Consider the following 18,936-nt stretch of genomic DNA (forward strand, 5'->3'; position numbering starts at 1 on the left):
ACCGAGAGGTGAAAGACACTGTGTAGTAGAAACTGTGAGTGTGCAAAAGAGAGTTTTTTTGTATACCATCCGAGAGGGTGAGATTTATTGAGAGATCCTCAGAGAGTGAGAGAAACACTGTAATCCTACTTTCATAGTGGAGATAATTTTCTGGACTAGGTCCCGTGATTTTTTCCGAGAGGATTTTCCACGTTAAAATTTCCGGTGTTATTTTTCCTTACGCATACACTTTTATTTTTACGCTTCCACATAGTGCCCATTTTGGGTTAGCAGAGGAGAAAACAAATACCGTTTCCCAACATATATTTTGACAACAATAAAAGTGGAATTTAGAAGACCCATTCAGCTATTTTTTGATAATAAATTAGCAATAAATTTGACTAATAATGCTGTGTCACATGGAAGAACAAATACACATACTAGATTTCATTTTTTGAGGGAACAAGTAAACCATGGAAGGTTAAAACTGTTTTTCTGTATATAGACTCTATAAATAAGAACCATTTATTCTTTTTTTTATATATAGAGAGTAAATATCATTTTACCGTATTTCTTTTTCTTCGTGTATCCTGTGTTTTCTTTTACCAACAAAAGAAACACTTAATCTGCACAACTAATTATCACAGATTATTTAAGCCTACAGTAAATAAATTCACATATTCTCTTCTACCTTGTTCTTTCCATAATGAACATGAATTAAGTCCAAAACATCACACGTTAAAGACATTATAATAGCAGCTACGACATATTCTCGATTTCTGCTAATCTGGTTTCCAGTTGTCCCAACCATCCCATGTTATCAGTCCACCATTTTCATCTAATCAATCTCTTGGAATCACTTGGTTTGATGTCTTTTCTCTTAGCTCTTCTCCAAGCACTTTAATGGAATCTGAAATTTCAGCTCTGTAAACATAGAACTTTGCCACAACCATGAAGAACACGAGGTTCACCAAGTTGAGTATGGCCAAAAGTGCATAGTAGTAGTCAAGATGAGAAGCATTCAAGTTGTTCAAAACCCATCCATGGTGGCCATGTTTCTTGGTGACATGTGAAACTGTCGAGAGAATAAAGGTGCTTAGGAAATTCCCAATGCCTAATGCAGTCATTGAATAGGAAGTGCCAAGGCTCTTCATGCTTTCTGGGGCTTGGTCATAGAAGAACTCAATTTTTGCAACTTCTAGAAATGCATCAGCAGTTCCCATAAGAATGTATTGAGGAAGCAAGATGAAAATGCTGAGAGGAACTTCTCCTCCATTTGCCACCAACCCATGTTCCTTGGCCACTCTAAGTCTATACCTTTCAGTTAGAGATGCAATTACCATGATCACTATGTGGATTATGAGGCCAATTCCAACCCTTTGCAGAAGGGTTATTCCTCTGGGGTTCTTGGTGAACCTTTGCATGATCTTCACAAAGAAACGGTCATAGAGCACCACACAAATAAGCATGGATAGAGTCACAAATGTGCTTAAACTTGCAGGAGGGATATCGAAGCTACCAATGCCTCTGTCAAGTGTAATACCCTGCTTCACAAAAAGGGTACCTATTTGTGCAACCATTGCACTAGGAATGAAAGTGGCTATCAAGATAGGGATCATTCTCAGCATTTGTTTAGTCTCCTCTACATGAGTAACAGGGCTTAGTTTCCATCCACCTGCACTTGAATCAGTCTTCACACAAGCCTTGTTGAGGAACCTACATGCATATATATAAAGGTAGAGCCAGAAAACATTAATTAGGATAGCCAAACACCAGATGAGAAGTTAAGAATATGAAGTAGATGAGAAATTAAGGTAGAAGTTAGACCTCAAAGTTGGAGTGGGATGAATTCTGACTCTCCCTTTCTTGGCATACTCTTCCAAATCAAGCTCATAGAGTTGTTTAGTGTCAGTAGGAATAGGAGTTTTCCATTTTCTAATAGCAGCCACCATGACCTTAGCCATCTTAGTGAAGGGACTCCCAGTGGGTAATTTGTGTCTGTAAAAGGGTGTGCCTGCCAAAAAAATGACTACAGAAATTGCAAGTCCAAGAGTGGGAAGACCATAGCCAAGAGTCCAGCCCACATTATCTTGTATGTAGACTAAGACAGAGTTTGCAAAGAGGGTTCCAATGAAGATGCTGAACATCCACCAATTGAAGAAGGAGAGTTTGTACTTCTTCTCTTTGGGGTCATAGTCATCAAATTGATCAGCACCAATGGTAGAAATGTTGGGCTTTGTTCCTCCTGTTCCCAATGCCAGAGTGTAGAGTGCACCATAGAACACAGCTAGATGCAGTGTGGAAGCTTTTTCACATTTTGTCACATCCAATTCATGGCACTCCGGTGGCTTTAGGCTTGGAAGGGACACTGATAGTGTGAGTAGACACATACCCTGCCAACATATAAACATGATACACTTATTTTTGTTTTAAAATTGTAAGAACATTTCAAAGAAAATCTCAGATATGAGAAACGAAATTCAGATTTTCTGCTTCTAAATTGTGATGAGTGATACCAATAGATAGATGATTGAGGAGAGAATAAAAGTCCAATAGCGACCAAGATGAGCATCAGCAAGATATGCTCCTAAGATGGGAGTTATCCAAATGGTGCCAACCCAATTGGTGACATTGTTTGAAGAGGTGACAGTTCCTTGGTGAAGTTTCTTTGTCAGATAAAGAATCAAGTTTGATGATATTCCATAGTATGCCATTCTCTCAAATATCTCATACACTGCAATCCAATTCAATGCATCATTCACACATAACAATTGCCCAAATGGGTCTCTAATATGTTATTTTATCAAACAAAATTTATCTGAGTTTCATCAAACATGAGGTTTATTATCGTATTTAGTTGGTCTTGTTTTAAATTAATAAAACTCAGGAATTTTAATCAGTAAAAGAATGTATTGAGAATAAAGTATAACAAAGAATGTGATGGAAAAAACTCTGTTTATGTATTTATTATTATTTATTATTGTTGTTACTTGTGTTAATATATTTTTTATTACTCATAATTATTATAATTATTAAAATAAAAAAAAGTAACCCCACAATCAATTATTTAAATATTTTTAATTATGAAAATATTAAAAAAAACCACAAGGTTAATTTTTACCAGTGTAAACTTTTTATTCTTTTTTTTATAATTATTTGTTTCTGTCACGCCCCATTAATTATTCTGCTTAGTCACCTCCCTGCTTCCATTAATACGTGTGACACGTGTTCTGTGCCATTAAAGAAGCACACGCCCTCACTCTGCATGCCACCGCCAGGTGTCAAATTGGAAGGTTCTGAGTTTGATAGTGGAAGCCAAGTGGCAGCGCAGGAGAGAATGTCCGTTTGACTTGGGAAGAGAAACTAATTTTCTGAAACACTCTTCCCTTCTCTGCGTGCTCTTTCATCTTCCTCAGAAAACCAAACCCTCATTTTTCTCCTCCTTCTCTCTAGAACTCTCCGTCTTCCCTCTTCTGCAACTCACCCTCCTTTTCTCCGTTCACGTTTCAGCACCGTGATAATCAGCACTGCACCGTGAGCTTTCCATCAAACCGATTGGTTTTGGATTCTGAAACGGGTAAGTTTCACGTCCTCAACCACTCTTCATTTTCCACATGCAAGCTCGTTTTAAATCTGCATGCACCTTCTCTGAACCAGTATTGGTTTTCTGAATTTTTAGTTGAAGAGTTTTTGGGTTTTTGAACGAAAAAGGGTAGAAGAGTTGATACTGGGATCTGGTTTTCTTTTAAAGAACGAAAGCACGTTTCCAATCCAGGTAAGGGAAGCTTGTTAGAATTTAATTCACATGATCTCTGTACTGCATGCGCGTTACGTAATGTTTGAAAGTATGATTTATGATATTTGACTTTGGAGTTTAGGATTATGATTCTGAGATGATATATGAAAATGTTGCATGTATGTACTGGGAATTATATGCTGAGTGTATGAATGGTCTGTGACGTTGTACGTGGATGATTTTGATATTTGAATGTTAGTATATGATGTTGATTAAAAGCATGAGAAGTATGGAAAAATACTATGTTAAGATTGATTTAATGCATGAAAGTTTATACTGGAAAATGAGTTACTGTAAAAGAAGAATTATATGAAAAGTGCATGAATTTGAACGTTCGTATTGATACGGTCATTGACCGTTCGGTATTATCAGTAAATTCTTGTATTAGTCGGACCCTTTCATTTGGAAAGGACTCCCTTTGAGAACGAACGCCCTCTAATATATTTTTACGTTGTGCTTTCGGCCAGACGTAAACATCACGAGTGTTGTGTGAGAATTGAGAATTTTGATAATATCCCCGTGAACTTTTAGTCAAATTATTGAAACATAAACTTTAAATATCTCATCTTATATAAATCCCAATTTCTATGATTTTGAATTCAGCCAAGAGTCTCGATCTAAAAACGTACGTCCTAAGTGGCGTTCGGTCTTAGACCGAACGTTCGTTCAAAAAGGCAAACGATTAGTAGCGCTCTTTCTTTTGTCGAGCGTTCGTCTTTGGTGGCGTTCGACCTTATGTCGAACGTCCGTTCTTGATAGCGTTCGTTCTTATGTCGAGCGTTCGCCTGTGGTAGCGTTCGACCTTATGTCGAGCGTCCGTTCGTGATAGCGCTCGTTCTTTTGTCGAGCGTTTGTATTTGATAGTGTTCGACCCTTGTCGAGCGTACATCCTTAATAGCGTTCGTCTTCTGTCGAGCGTTGGTCTTTAAATAGCGTTCGTTCTGATCTTAAATAGCGTTCGTCCAAACAGTGAAATAACGTTCGTCTTTTTATGGAAGTGTAATTAAGAATGAAAATGTGATGTTGAGGGAAGTATAAATTGTGCGAACCATATATGATATGATATTATGATTTTGGAATTTGAACGAGCGTTCCAGGGTGGAACGACTCTTGACTGGATATTGATATTTGTAGTATGAACGTGGTAAGCTTAGATGGTGATCCATCCTGATATTCCGTGAGTGCTCGTTCTCAAGTAGAGAGGAGTAGGTCATGCGTGGGAATGGCAGGAGGTCTAGACCATAACTGTAACTTGGCAAAAAAGACTAACCTCAGGTGGATACTGATGAGCATTCCAGTTACCCCACCTGAGTGCATGGACGCCTTAGCTACACAGGTTTCATACAGTCCGGACAGTCTGTCTAGTATCAGGAAGTTTGATTTGAGTTAATGTATGTATTGGATGCATGTGTTGTGATGTATTTGATATGATTGATAGGTATAAATTGTATGTTTGACTTGAATTAAATTCAATAAGCTTACCCTTGCATTTCCTTCGTGTTGTCTTGTCTATGTATATCCGTCTTGTCAAATGCAATGATCATCCGTGTGGATGTGAGCAGAGGGAGATGCGTCTCTGGAGCAAACTCTTGAAGAGGAACTCGTTACTGAAGAAAATTTAGTAGAAGTTGAGGTGAAGGCCGAACAGTGAGGCGTTCGGTTATTTAGTTAGTTTGATTAGAGTAGCGAGCGTCTGTGAGCGAGCGCTCTTTTGTTGCTGTATATATATATTGGAACGTTCGGTCAATTCTTGTAAACCGTTCGTCCTCCTTGTTTTGTAAACGCTCGTTGTTTTAAATGAAAGGCCGTTCGGCCATTTATTCAATCTGCTTACTGTATTATTAAACTGTTTTGCCATATTGATTAATGTGATTATTCTAAGTATATAGTTGATGACTGTATATTTCTGGGATGTTACATTATTGGTATCAGAGCAGTTTTGTTCTCTTAAGGACGCTGTAGGTTATGAGTGCATTGCATTTTGCTGTGTGCTTTTTTAATGTTTAATGAGTTACTGTTTTAACTCTTAGACATGACTAACGTTCGTTTTCTCTGATCCAGAAAACGATGGCGCCTAGATTACCTCCTCCCCCACAACCAAACGAGTCTGATGCACCTAATCACACTAGGTTGTTGGAGACAGTGATTGAGAGGCTGCAACAGCAAAATACTACCCTCATGGAGCAGAACGCTGCTGCTCTACAGAGTTTGGAGGCCGCACGCGCCAACTCTGAAGCCACTCAAAGACAATTGATGGAATTAATTGCCGCCACCAGAGGCACGCCAGGAGCGTCCTCTTCCAATGCTGTTCATCATACTGAATGGAGTTTAGAGAGCTTTCTTCAACACCATCCGGCCAAGTTTAGTGGGAAGGGCCTTCCGGATGAGGCAGACCAGTGGCTGCAGGATATGGAACGAATTTACAATGCTAAAAGATGTCCAGATGAGAATCGCTTGGCTTTCACGGAGTATTTGCTTACTGGAGAAGCAAGCCACTGGTGGGCGAGCGCTAAGGCTATACTGACGGACGCTCAACGTCCTATTACCTGGGAAGTGTTCAGAGGGAAGTTCTATGAAGAATACTTTCCAGATAGCGTTCGTTTTGCTAAAGAGGTGGAATTTCTTCAACTGGTACAGGGAGGGATGTCGGTTTCAGAATATACAAACAAGTTCAAACATCTAGTGAGGTTCTATACAATGGCTACTAGTGAAGAGTGGCAGTGTAGGAAGTTTGAAAACGGGCTGAGAAGTGATCTCAAGGTGTTGATCTCTAGCTTGTGCATTCGGACGTTTCCAGCCATGGTGGAGAGGGCTAAAGTATTAGAGAAAAATATGGCTGAGGCGGAACAACAGAAGAAGCAACAAGTATCAAGAGGACCAGTTCTGACAAGGACCAATTTGAATCGTAACAGGACCCCGTACGCTCGTCCAGCTCAGTCAAGTGGTTCACAAGCTATGGTAGTTGCTGGACAGTCAAACCAACAGGGGCCGGTTAGATGTTTTCAGTGTGGAGGACCTCATTTCAGATCATCATGCCCGCAATTGGTTGGAGGAAAGTATTGTAATCGGTGTAGAAGAACTGGACATCTAGAGAGTGAATGCAATATGGGTGGACGTGCAGTGATGAGGCCACCCAACACTGGAAGAAATCAGACTAGAGGTGGTGGACGAGCCCAAGCTGTTGGGCGTGTTTATGCGATCACTGGTGCAGAAGCAGCGAGCTCAGGTACGCTCGTCACTGGCACATGCTTGCTGTATGGAATAAATTGTTGTGTGTTGTTTGACTCGGGGGCGACACACTCCTTCATCTCGAAGGCGTGCGTTGATAAGTTGGGGATAGTGGAGCGCGAGATGCAGTTTGATTTGGTGGTGTCTACACCAGCTGCTGGTGAGGTGAGAACGTCTACCGTATGTGTTAGATGTCCTCTTGAGATTGAAGGGCGTAGGTATAAGGTGAACCTCATATGTTTGCCTCTCAAGGACTTAGAAGTGATTCTGGGGATGGATTGGCTTACTACCAATCACATACTCATTGATTGTGGAGCAAAGGAATTGATTTTTCCTGAAGAATATGAAGAGAAGTTGGGTGTGACACTCGGCCAGTGGAAAGAAGATATAATGGAAGGAGCCAGTTGCTTTTTGATCATGACTCACGTGGATAATGAATCTGAAGGTTCTGAACGAACGCAGTCTAATTGGAGAGAAGCAAGTTCAGTAGTAGGTGAATATCTAGACGTTTTCCCTGATGAGGTGCCTGGATTACCACCCGTTCGTGAAGTTGAGTTTACAATTGATCTGGTAACAACCGCAGCTCCCATATCCGTTCAACCATACAGGATGGCACCTGCTGAATTGGTTGAACTTAAGAAGCAAATTGAAGAATTGATGGACAAGAAGTTCATCCGTCCAAGTGTGTCACCTTGGGGAGCGCCTGTACTGTTAGTAAAGAAAAAGGATGGCAGCTCACGGCTATGTATTGACTATCGTCAATTGAATAAGCTGACCATCAAGAACAAATACCCACTGCCTCGCATTGACGACCTGTTGGATCAATTGCATGGAGCGAACGTCTTCTCAAAGATAGATTTGAGATCAGGCTATCACCAAATTCGGGTTAAGGAGGGAGACATTCAGAAGACAGCCTTTCGTTCACGTTATGGACATTATGAGTACGTGGTCATGCCGTTCGGTGTGACGAACGCTCCTGCAGTTTTCATGGACTACATGAACCGCATCTTCAGGCCATATTTAGACAAGTTTGTAGTGGTGTTTATTGATGATATTCTCATCTACTCCAAGAGCTGTGAAGAACATGAAGAGCACTTGAGATTAGTACTTGGAGTGTTGAGGGAAAAAGAACTGTATGCTAAGCTATCTAAATGTGAATTCTGGATGAAGGAAGTACAGTTCTTGGGACACGTTGTGTCAGCTGGTGGAATTTCAGTTGATCCTGCTAAAGTGCGAGCGGTCTTAGAGTGGGAAAGCCCACGTTCGGTCACGGAAGTGAGGAGTTTTGTTGGACTGGCGGGCTACTACAGGCGTTTCATAGAAGGGTTCTCTAAGATAGTAGCACCGTTAACACAGCTGACCAGGAAGGATCATCCGTTTGCTTGGACCGATAGGTGTGAATCCAGTTTCCAAGAGTTGAAACAGAAGCTGACGAGCGCTCCAGTTTTGGTGATTCCGGACACTGCCAAACCATTTGAAGTATACTGTGATGCATCTCACCAAGGTTTGGGGTGCGTTCTCATGCAAGAGAAGAAGGCAGTGGCTTACGCCTCTCGGCAATTGAAGATACATGAGAGGAATTATCCAACACACGACCTAGAGCTGGCAGCGGTCGTTTTTGCCTTGAAGATTTGGAGACATTACTTGTATGGATCCGTTTTCCAAGTCTTCAGTGATCATAAGAGTCTTAAGTATCTCTTTGATCAAAAAGAGTTGAATATGAGGCAAAGGAGGTGGCTGGAATTTCTTAAGGATTATGACTTGGAGTTGCTTTATCATCCTGGTAAAGCAAACGTAGTGGCAGACGCTCTAAGCAGAAAAGTGGTGCATGTCTCGTCCATGATGGTGCGTGAGATAAGCTTAGTGGAAAGCTTTAGGGACTTAAAGTTGCAGTTTAATATAGAACCGAACAGCATCAAATGCTGCAACCTTAAGATATCCAGTGATGTGTTTGAGCGGATCAGAATGAAGCAACTGGATGATGAGGAATTAGTGAAGATAAGAGGCGCGCTCGGCACAGATCAGGCAAAGGAGTTTAATGTTGGGACGGACGGTCTACTACGCTATATGGGTAGGACGTGCGTTCCAAATGATGGAGAATTGAAGCGAATCATCTTAGCCGAAGGTCATCACAGCCGTCTTAGCATGCACCCTGGCATGACTAAGATGTATCATGATTTAAAGCAATCGTTCTGGTGGCCAGGAATGAAGAATGATGTTGCACGTTTTGTAACATCATGTCTAACATGTCAGCGTGCTAAAGCTGAATATCAAAGACCAGGTGGACTACTTCAACCTTTGGAGATTCCAGAATGGAAGTGGGACAGCATCTCAATGGATTTTGTGACACACTTGCCTCGCACATTCAAGAATCACGATTCCATTTGGGTGATAGTGGATCGTTTAACGAAGAGTGCTCATTTTCTGCCCATTAACCTGAAGATGTCATTGACTAACTTGGCAAAGCTCTACATTAAAGAGATCGTTCGTCTACATGGAGTGCCATCCAGCATCATCTCTGACCGAGACACAAGGTTCACCTCTCGGTTTTGGCAGTCTTTGCAAAATGAACTTGGCAGCAAACTCCAAATGAGTTCAGCATACCACCCTCAAACGGACGGTCAATCCGAGAGAACGATCCAGACGTTAGAGGACTTGTTGAGGACATGCGTACTTGATCACATGGGCGTTTGGGATGAAGTCTTGCCTTTAGTTGAGTTCACCTACAACAACAGTTTCCAGTCAAGCATTGGAATGGCTCCCTTTGAAGCGCTTTACGGACGCAAATGCCGCACACCTCTTTGCTGGTTCCAAGAAGGAGAGAACATATTAACAGGACCGGAGCTTGTTCAACAAACAACTGAGAAGGTGAAATTAATTCAAGACAGATTGAGGACGTCCAGAAGCAGGCAGAAATCATACGCAGATAAGAGGAGACGACCTTTGGAGTTCAAAGCTGGTGATCACGTTTTCTTGAAGCTGCATCCAACTACTGGAGTAGGAAGAGCATTGAGATCAAAGAAATTATCTCCCAAGTTCGTAGGGCCGTACCAGATCACAAGGAAGATTGGACCAGTTGCATACGAGATGGCTTTACCTCCACAGTTGTCCAACCTTCATCCAGTGTTTCACGTCTCGCAACTTCGGAAGTACGTAGCTGATCCCTCGCACATATTGGAGCTGGAAAACATTCAACTTCGCCAAGATCGAACGTTTGAAATGAAGCCAATTCGCATTGAAGACGAACGCACCAGGCTATACAAAGGGAAGGATGTTCGTTTGGTGAAAGTGTTGTGGGACGACAAAACTGGTGATTCTACTTGGGAAGTTGAGGATGCCATGAAGGACCTATACCCTCATCTATTTCCCTGGTAAGTCTTCCATTTTCGAGGACGAAAATTTTTTTTAGTTAGGGGGATTGTCACGCCCCATTAATTATTCTGCTTAGTCACCTCCCTGCTTCCATTAATACGTGTGACACGTGTTCTGTGCCATTAAAGAAGCACACGCCCTCACTCTGCATGCCACCGCCAGGTGTCAAATTGGAAGGTTCTGAGTTTGATAGTGGAAGCCAAGTGGCAGCGCAGGAGAGAATGTCCGTTTGACTTGGGAAGAGAAACTAATTTTCTGAAACACTCTTCCCTTCTCTGCGTGCTCTTTCATCTTCCTCAGAAAACCAAACCCTCATTTTTCTCCTCCTTCTCTCTAGAACTCTCCGTCTTCCCTCTTCTGCAACTCACCCTCCTTTTCTCCGTTCACGTTTCAGCACCGTGATAATCAGCACTGCACCGTGAGCTTTCCATCAAACCGATTGGTTTTGGATTCTGAAACGGGTAAGTTTCACGTCCTCAACCACTCTTCATTTTCCACATGCAAGCTCGTTTTAAATCTGCATGCACCTTCTCTGAACCAGTATTGGTTTTCTGAATTTTTAGTTGAAGAGTTTTTGGGTTTTTGAACGAAAAAGGGTAGAAGAGTTGATACTGGGATCTGGTTTTCTTTTAAAGAACGAAAGCACGTTTCCAATCCAGGTAAGGGAAGCTTGTTAGAATTTAATTCACATGATCTCTGTACTGCATGCGCGTTACGTAATGTTTGAAAGTATGATTTATGATATTTGACTTTGGAGTTTAGGATTATGATTCTGAGATGATATATGAAAATGTTGCATGTATGTACTGGGAATTATATGCTGAGTGTATGAATGGTCTGTGACGTTGTACGTGGATGATTTTGATATTTGAATGTTAGTATATGATGTTGATTAAAAGCATGAGAAGTATGGAAAAATACTATGTTAAGATTGATTTAATGCATGAAAGTTTATACTGGAAAATGAGTTACTGTAAAAGAAGAATTATATGAAAAGTGCATGAATTTGAACGTTCGTATTGATACGGTCATTGACCGTTCGGTATTATCAGTAAATTCTTGTATTAGTCGGACCCTTTCATTTGGAAAGGACTCCCTTTGAGAACGAACGCCCTCTAATATATTTTTACGTTGTGCTTTCGGCCAGACGTAAACATCACGAGTGTTGTGTGAGAATTGAGAATTTTGATAATATCCCCGTGAACTTTTAGTCAAATTATTGAAACATAAACTTTAAATATCTCATCTTATATAAATCCCAATTTCTATGATTTTGAATTCAGCCAAGAGTCTCGATCTAAAAACGTACGTCCTAAGTGGCGTTCGGTCTTAGACCGAACGTTCGTTCAAAAAGGCAAACGATTAGTAGCGCTCTTTCTTTTGTCGAGCGTTCGTCTTTGGTGGCGTTCGACCTTATGTCGAACGTCCGTTCTTGATAGCGTTCGTTCTTATGTCGAGCGTTCGCCTGTGGTAGCGTTCGACCTTATGTCGAGCGTCCGTTCGTGATAGCGCTCGTTCTTTTGTCGAGCGTTTGTATTTGATAGTGTTCGACCCTTGTCGAGCGTACATCCTTAATAGCGTTCGTCTTCTGTCGAGCGTTGGTCTTTAAATAGCGTTCGTTCTGATCTTAAATAGCGTTCGTCCAAACAGTGAAATAACGTTCGTCTTTTTATGGAAGTGTAATTAAGAATGAAAATGTGATGTTGAGGGAAGTATAAATTGTGCGAACCATATATGATATGATATTATGATTTTGGAATTTGAACGAGCGTTCCAGGGTGGAACGACTCTTGACTGGATATTGATATTTGTAGTATGAACGTGGTAAGCTTAGATGGTGATCCATCCTGATATTCCGTGAGTGCTCGTTCTCAAGTAGAGAGGAGTAGGTCATGCGTGGGAATGGCAGGAGGTCTAGACCATAACTGTAACTTGGCAAAAAAGACTAACCTCAGGTGGATACTGATGAGCATTCCAGTTACCCCACCTGAGTGCATGGACGCCTTAGCTACACAGGTTTCATACAGTCCGGACAGTCTGTCTAGTATCAGGAAGTTTGATTTGAGTTAATGTATGTATTGGATGCATGTGTTGTGATGTATTTGATATGATTGATAGGTATAAATTGTATGTTTGACTTGAATTAAATTCAATAAGCTTACCCTTGCATTTCCTTCGTGTTGTCTTGTCTATGTATATCCGTCTTGTCAAATGCAATGATCATCCGTGTGGATGTGAGCAGAGGGAGATGCGTCTCTGGAGCAAACTCTTGAAGAGGAACTCGTTACTGAAGAAAATTTAGTAGAAGTTGAGGTGAAGGCCGAACAGTGAGGCGTTCGGTTATTTAGTTAGTTTGATTAGAGTAGCGAGCGTCTGTGAGCGAGCGCTCTTTTGTTGCTGTATATATATATTGGAACGTTCGGTCAATTCTTGTAAACCGTTCGTCCTCCTTGTTTTGTAAACGCTCGTTGTTTTAAATGAAAGGCCGTTCGGCCATTTATTCAATCTGCTTACTGTATTATTAAACTGTTTTGCCATATTGATTAATGTGATTATTCTAAGTATATAGTTGATGACTGTATATTTCTGGGATGTTACAGTTTCTCTTACATCTACTTACTTCTATTGAAACTTCTCCAACCATAATGTCAATTTCCCTATGTTAAAAAGTCATGAAGACTATTATGAAGAATCGTAGTCTTCCAGCTATGAATTCCTAATGTAAACTAAACAAAGATAATATTAATTATATTATGTACGTACGTAAATAAATAAATATATATATATATATATATATATATATATATATATATATATATATATATATATATATATATATATATATATATATATATATATATATATATATATATATATATAGCTACACCTACCTTCTGCCACAATCAATAAACTCTTCCATAATGTCATAAATTAGATTATGAAACGAAACCTACTTCTCAACTACGTGTCCTATTGTAGTAAAGAGAGAAATAAGTACCAGTGAATAAAAAAAGGTGAACGAAAAGAGAAAAATTGTTTAAGTAAAAGAAATAAATTAGTAAGCAAATAAATAAAGAATATAAAAGAATAATTAGTAAATTACCATGCAATAGAAAGGAATTCAGAGGAAGTATATCATAATTCAGATTGATGAAAATACTAAGTATGAATCTAAATTTTATACTAATAAAAATAGAAAAAATGATAAAATCAAATATCATATAAAAATGATAAGTTTAATATGATGAGATTCTGATTTAAAATGTTAAGTGAATTAAAAAAAAATGAAACGAGGAATGTATATAATTTATAATAGGATAATGATACTTTAACAATATTCTTTTATAATATTTTAATATTATTTACTTGGATGAATCTAAAATTACTTCACAATTAATAATAATAATTATAGACACCAAATAAACTAATAAACTAATAAGATAATACTAAAATAAGATAATACTAAAATGTTGTATATGATTATCTTTTATAATATTATAATATTAAGTAGAAGGAGAAAGTGATTGTGTAGGAAGGAGAGAAGTTAGAGAAGTTAGAGAGTGAAAAGAAAGAGATACCAACAACAAAGGAACAAGCTTTCCAACGACCAGTTTTGGATTTGAGAATTGGTTTTCCTTTAAGATCGACAGTTCCATCTTCTGTGTACTCATCATCATCACCATTCACCATTCTTCTTCTTCTTCCATCTTCTTCCATATTATTAAACACAACAAACTATTCTGAGTGAGAAAGAAAAGATCTTCAACTCTGCTTTATAGAGTGCCTCACCTTCTCCATGCATTTTCTTGTTCCAATGGGGACCCATTATTTATCACCACTCCCTCTCAGCCCCCATTTTCCTATTCAATTTTTTCTTTATCAAAATTATTTCTTAAATATCTTTTACGTGTATATTTTTTTAATTTATATTAAAAATTGTAATTTCAAATAGAGATGACAACGTACTTATCTGTTATTTGATTTGTACTAAAATATTTACTCGTGTTGAATAATAGTTTAAAAAATACTTATGAGTATTTTAAAACTATAAATATATGCAGATGTCTTTATACATTTAAAAAAGAAATTATAAATACTCAAAAATAAAATTAAAAATATATAATATAAATTAAAATTAAATTTTATATAATAAAATATAAGTTAAATTTAAATTTTTACAAATAATATATACATGAATAATATACTACCATACTCAACTCTTTTATAAACAAATATTATTTGCTAGTCACATATAATAAATATTTATAATATCAACTATCGAGCACAAATTTTATCCAAATATAATATTTTTGTCATTTCTTATTCTAACTATATTTTTTTATGAATTATTAAAAAAAAAATAAAGAACGTGCGTTAATACGGTGTCACTAAATTATGGCATTAAATTAGGACAAGGCCCACTACATTGTTTGAGTTTTTTTGCATTAAATTCTGCGGAACTACTTTTCAGTTTTTATAGTTTCGAATATTTAGTTTTTGGTATGTCATTTTTTCTTGTTTAAAATTTAATCAGTAATTTATAAGTCAGTAACAAGGGTAAAATAGTTTCCTTATACCTTAAAAATATTATTAATTAATTTTCTGAGAAAATTGGAAGATAATTATCGATTAGACAAATAATAATGGTAACGCATTTGGTTCTAATTTTCCGGCACTTTAATATACGTTGACGTGATCTACTGATTCTCAAATTAAAGACTTACATGTGCCCAGCCAAAGTTGCTATTCTTGATCTTACAAACTTTTATTTTATTTATGTCTTTAAAATATCTAAACTAAAATAAATAAAAAACTATAATTTAAAGGGACAATTTTGTTTGGGGTCATGTTGTCTAAAAAAATAAATAGTTGCATTATTATTTTGAATGATGAACATTTACTATTTAAATTTTAACTCTTCATTATAATTAAATGATTTAATATGTAAAATTAAGTTTTTCTTTTCAATTTATCCAATTAAAAACTACAATTAACTATTTAAGACTTAAAAAATATTTTTTTCACTATAATTAATCAACTTCAACACGTATTTAATCTTTAATAAATTATTATGTGTTTTAATTAAAAAGAAAATTAAGATTAATATAACATTAACCTTAAGTCAATATGCACTTGCTTTGTTCTTAATTACAATTTTATTAGTTAAATTTATTATTTGTTTAATATATCATCTTATTTATTATTATTATCATATTATTTATAAACATTAGTTTTGCGTCTAAGTCGGCATGAACGAAGTGTATTAAAAATCCTACTTCAAATAATAATAAAAAAAATTATAATAAATATTATCTTACAAATCAATCTTATAAAATTAAATTAAGCTAAAATTCATTATTTAAGATGCCCCTTTACTTGATTTTCCAATTATGTAGTAAAAAAGTAAACAAAAACAAGACAAAATCTTTAAAAAAACAAATTTTTATGTGAATTATTTTTTAACCTTTCTGATGTACAATTTTGATTCTTTAAGTGAATTATAAAATTTAAACTTTTTATATCTAAGTTGATTCTTTAACCAGCATAAAAAATAACGAAAAAATAACATACAAAAGTCTCAACTTTGATGATAATAATAATAACAATCTATCTCATTATTCTTTAATTAAAACTTTTATTTAACTAATTTTTACGGATTTTTGTTTATGATAATAATACGCTAAATTACATGTTTGTTGTAACATCCCAAAAATACAGTTTAAAACTATATAATAGAATCATCACATTAAATAACATTACAGATCAGTCTTACATTAAAATATAAAAGTACGCTTCTGGCCGAACGACCTTACAGAAAGAACGAGAAAACTAAAACTGTACAATGTAAGTAATTCGGACCAAACGGTTTACAAAATTCTCACCGGACGGTCATACAAAATCAAAGGAAAAGGTGATCGAACGATCACCTTACTATCAACCTAAACTATTGACCGAACGGTTCTACGGTTCGGTCTTAATTTCTACTTCTACTAAGCTATCTTCTTCCAACGCTTCCTCCAGCAGCTCATCTCCTTCTGTTCACATCCACATGGATGATCATTGCAACAGAAAGACAACCGAACGTACAAAACAGACAAGACAGGAAATAGAGGGTAAGCTTATGTAATTTAATTCATGTATAAACATAGATTTCACACAATCAAAAATCAAACAAGATAATTCATCACTCGATCACACAAAGCCTAATACTAGACTGACTGTCCGGACTGTATGAATTCTTTATAGCTACGATGTTCGTGCACCCGGGTGATGTAGTAACTGGGATACCCTCAACAGCTGCCACCCGAGGTTAATCCTATCTGTCCAAATTAACTATAAGGACTAGGACCTCCTGCCGTTCCCACACATGACTTACCCTCCTCTACGTGAGGACGAGTAATCACGGAACATCAGGATGAACCGCCAGCTTAGCATGCCCATATTCATACTTTACCAAAATCCAATATTCATTCATGAGTTATTCCTCCCCGAACGCTCGTCCATAATTCCAATACATTTCATATGAATCATAGTCCATAATCTTTTATTAACAAGACCTCAATGGAATCAATTTGAATAAACGTCTCTGAAGACACCAAATACCGAACGTTAACTTCTACTCTGAACAAGACCGAACACTTGGAGTGAGACCAAAGGTCTCCAGTTCCAAGCGGATCAAAACCGAGAGAAATAATCATTGGTTTAAGAAAGGGAGAGATTAACATATATTTCTCGAGAACGACAAGGACCAAACGTTTATATACTAAGTGAGCCAATTGGATGAACTGACTCACGAGTTAGACCGAAAAACTAATAGGCCTAGGTCGAATACCAAGACTCTAGGCTGAAACCAATGTGAGACCGACACTGTGAAGATTTCAAATAAGAGTAAATAATTGAATCAGGTGAATAACCGAACGTCAATAAATATACTAAGCTTTTGAAATGAGTTAAACATCAAGAAAAATCAGAATGTCAGTCGAAGACCGAGCACCGAAAAGGGCGAACCCTATTGAGTTTGAACGAACGTTTATATTTATATATATATATATTTTAGAAAGGAGAATGAGTACCTGGTGTAAGACCGAGCACTTACTCAGTACTAGCACTTGGTGTAAGACCGAACACTACTAAACTTATAGGGGAAAGACTTGATAAATATAATAAGATACCATTTTGAGTAGTGTTTTGAGAACAACTAAAATATACAAATACATATAGATATACTTAAGTTTATAACCGAATACCAAGGAACAAATACGCTTGGCCGAACGCTCACGCATAATATTACAAAACAAAGACACTCGTCCTCAACTAGGATTTTTCCCAAATGAAAGAATCCAATTCCAACCAAGTTTACTAGGAGAACCGAACGGTCAAGGACCGTTCAGTGACGAATGTACACTTTCATATTAAAATTCTTTATATCAATTCATTTCTCAACATCTATTTTCATAAAATCAAACTTCCATATCATAGTAAATAATCATACTTCATATAAACAAGCATATCAACAATCATACTTCATATACATTCAACCACTCAATCAACAAGCATTTATTATCAACGAACGTACAAGCGAACATACAATTAAATTAGATAAGCTTCTCTTACCTCTAATGTAGCCGAACGCTCACAGATACAGAATAGGGTTCACACCACAACCAGTCCTTCTACCCTCAACGCTCAACAACTTCCCCAAACTAATCCAATTAAAAATCAAAATACTATAAGAACCTCAAATTTTTAGAAGAGTAAACAACACATGAAACCAGAACTTGGTTTGCATGTCCAGAAAATGAACGACTAAAGGAGAAGAAGAACTTACCAGTTCAGAACCCAAAACCGATCGGTTCAAACTGAAGCTCTTGGCACCGGCAGAGTAGCAACGTTGCCTGAATGGTGATCGGAGGAAGCAAAAGTGAGAATTTCTTAGAGAGGAGATGAAGGAAATGTAGAGAGAAGGAGGAGAGAATGAAGTTTCAGAGTTTTGGAAGAGAGGTTGCATGTAGAGAGTGGCGTGAGTTTTGAAAAACTAAGTTTTGCTTTCCACGTCAAAAATGGACGTCCGCTCATCTGCCAACACCTGCCCTCCACCAACTGAGTGTCGAGTCCTTCGCTTGACACATGGAATCCACTAAAATGACACGTGCTTATATTTTAGTGTGGTTCTGACATTTGTGATAGGCGAAAACTGCAACCTAAGACATTTAAATCACGCAACTACTACATTTGAAAAACGTATAACTAAACCTTTTAATTTGTATGATTTTCAAGGCTTGTAATGATTTTTAAAAATGATCAGGGTCTACTGATTAAGGTTAATTAATTAAATCAAACCACAAACTACTCACACAAAAATTCATTTAACTTAATAGATTAAGTAGTGCTGATAAAATAGATTGAAACCCGTGAACCAACTTAGTCCACTATGGATTTAGACTGGATTAAATTGAAAAAAAAAATTAAAATTTTAATACGGATCAATTTTAAATCTAACTCATAAAAATTTAATTCATTCATTTGTGGTAAATCCGATTGGTTATCAATTTACGTAATTT

At 37.2% G+C, this 18,936-nt stretch overlaps 1 protein-coding gene across 1 annotated transcript; it reads right to left on the reverse strand.

Moving 5' to 3' along the window:
- Positions 1–392: 392 nt before the first annotated feature.
- Positions 393–14,144, reverse strand: LOC124839800 (protein NRT1/ PTR FAMILY 5.2-like). The gene is made up of 4 exons (XM_047315724.2): positions 13,954–14,144; positions 2,496–2,713; positions 1,807–2,372; positions 393–1,695 (listed from the first exon to the last, which is right to left on the reverse strand). Exons 1-4 carry the CDS (start codon positions 14,090–14,092, stop codon positions 822–824), a joined length of 1,797 nt encoding a protein of 598 aa, XP_047171680.2. The 5' UTR covers positions 14,093–14,144; the 3' UTR covers positions 393–821.
- Positions 14,145–18,936: the final 4,792 nt, after the last annotated feature.

This window comes from Vigna umbellata, chromosome 8 (assembly GCF_029865625.1).
Source record: "Vigna umbellata cultivar VRB3 chromosome 8, Vumbellata_1.0, whole genome shotgun sequence".
Lineage (NCBI taxonomy): Eukaryota > Viridiplantae > Streptophyta > Magnoliopsida > Fabales > Fabaceae > Vigna > Vigna umbellata.

Coding starts and splice junctions, on each gene's coding strand:
- LOC124839800 (XM_047315724.2), bottom strand. CDS start 14,092: ATGGAAGAAGATGGAAGAAGAAGAAGAATGGTGAATGGTGATGATGAT. Junction 2,714..13,953: donor AGCTTGTTCCTTTGTTGTTG/GTATCTCTTTCT, acceptor ATTGGATTGCAG/TGTATGAGATATTTGAGAGA. Junction 1,696..1,806: donor CATCCCACTCCAACTTTGAG/GTCTAACTTCTA, acceptor ATATGCATGTAG/GTTCCTCAACAAGGCTTGTG.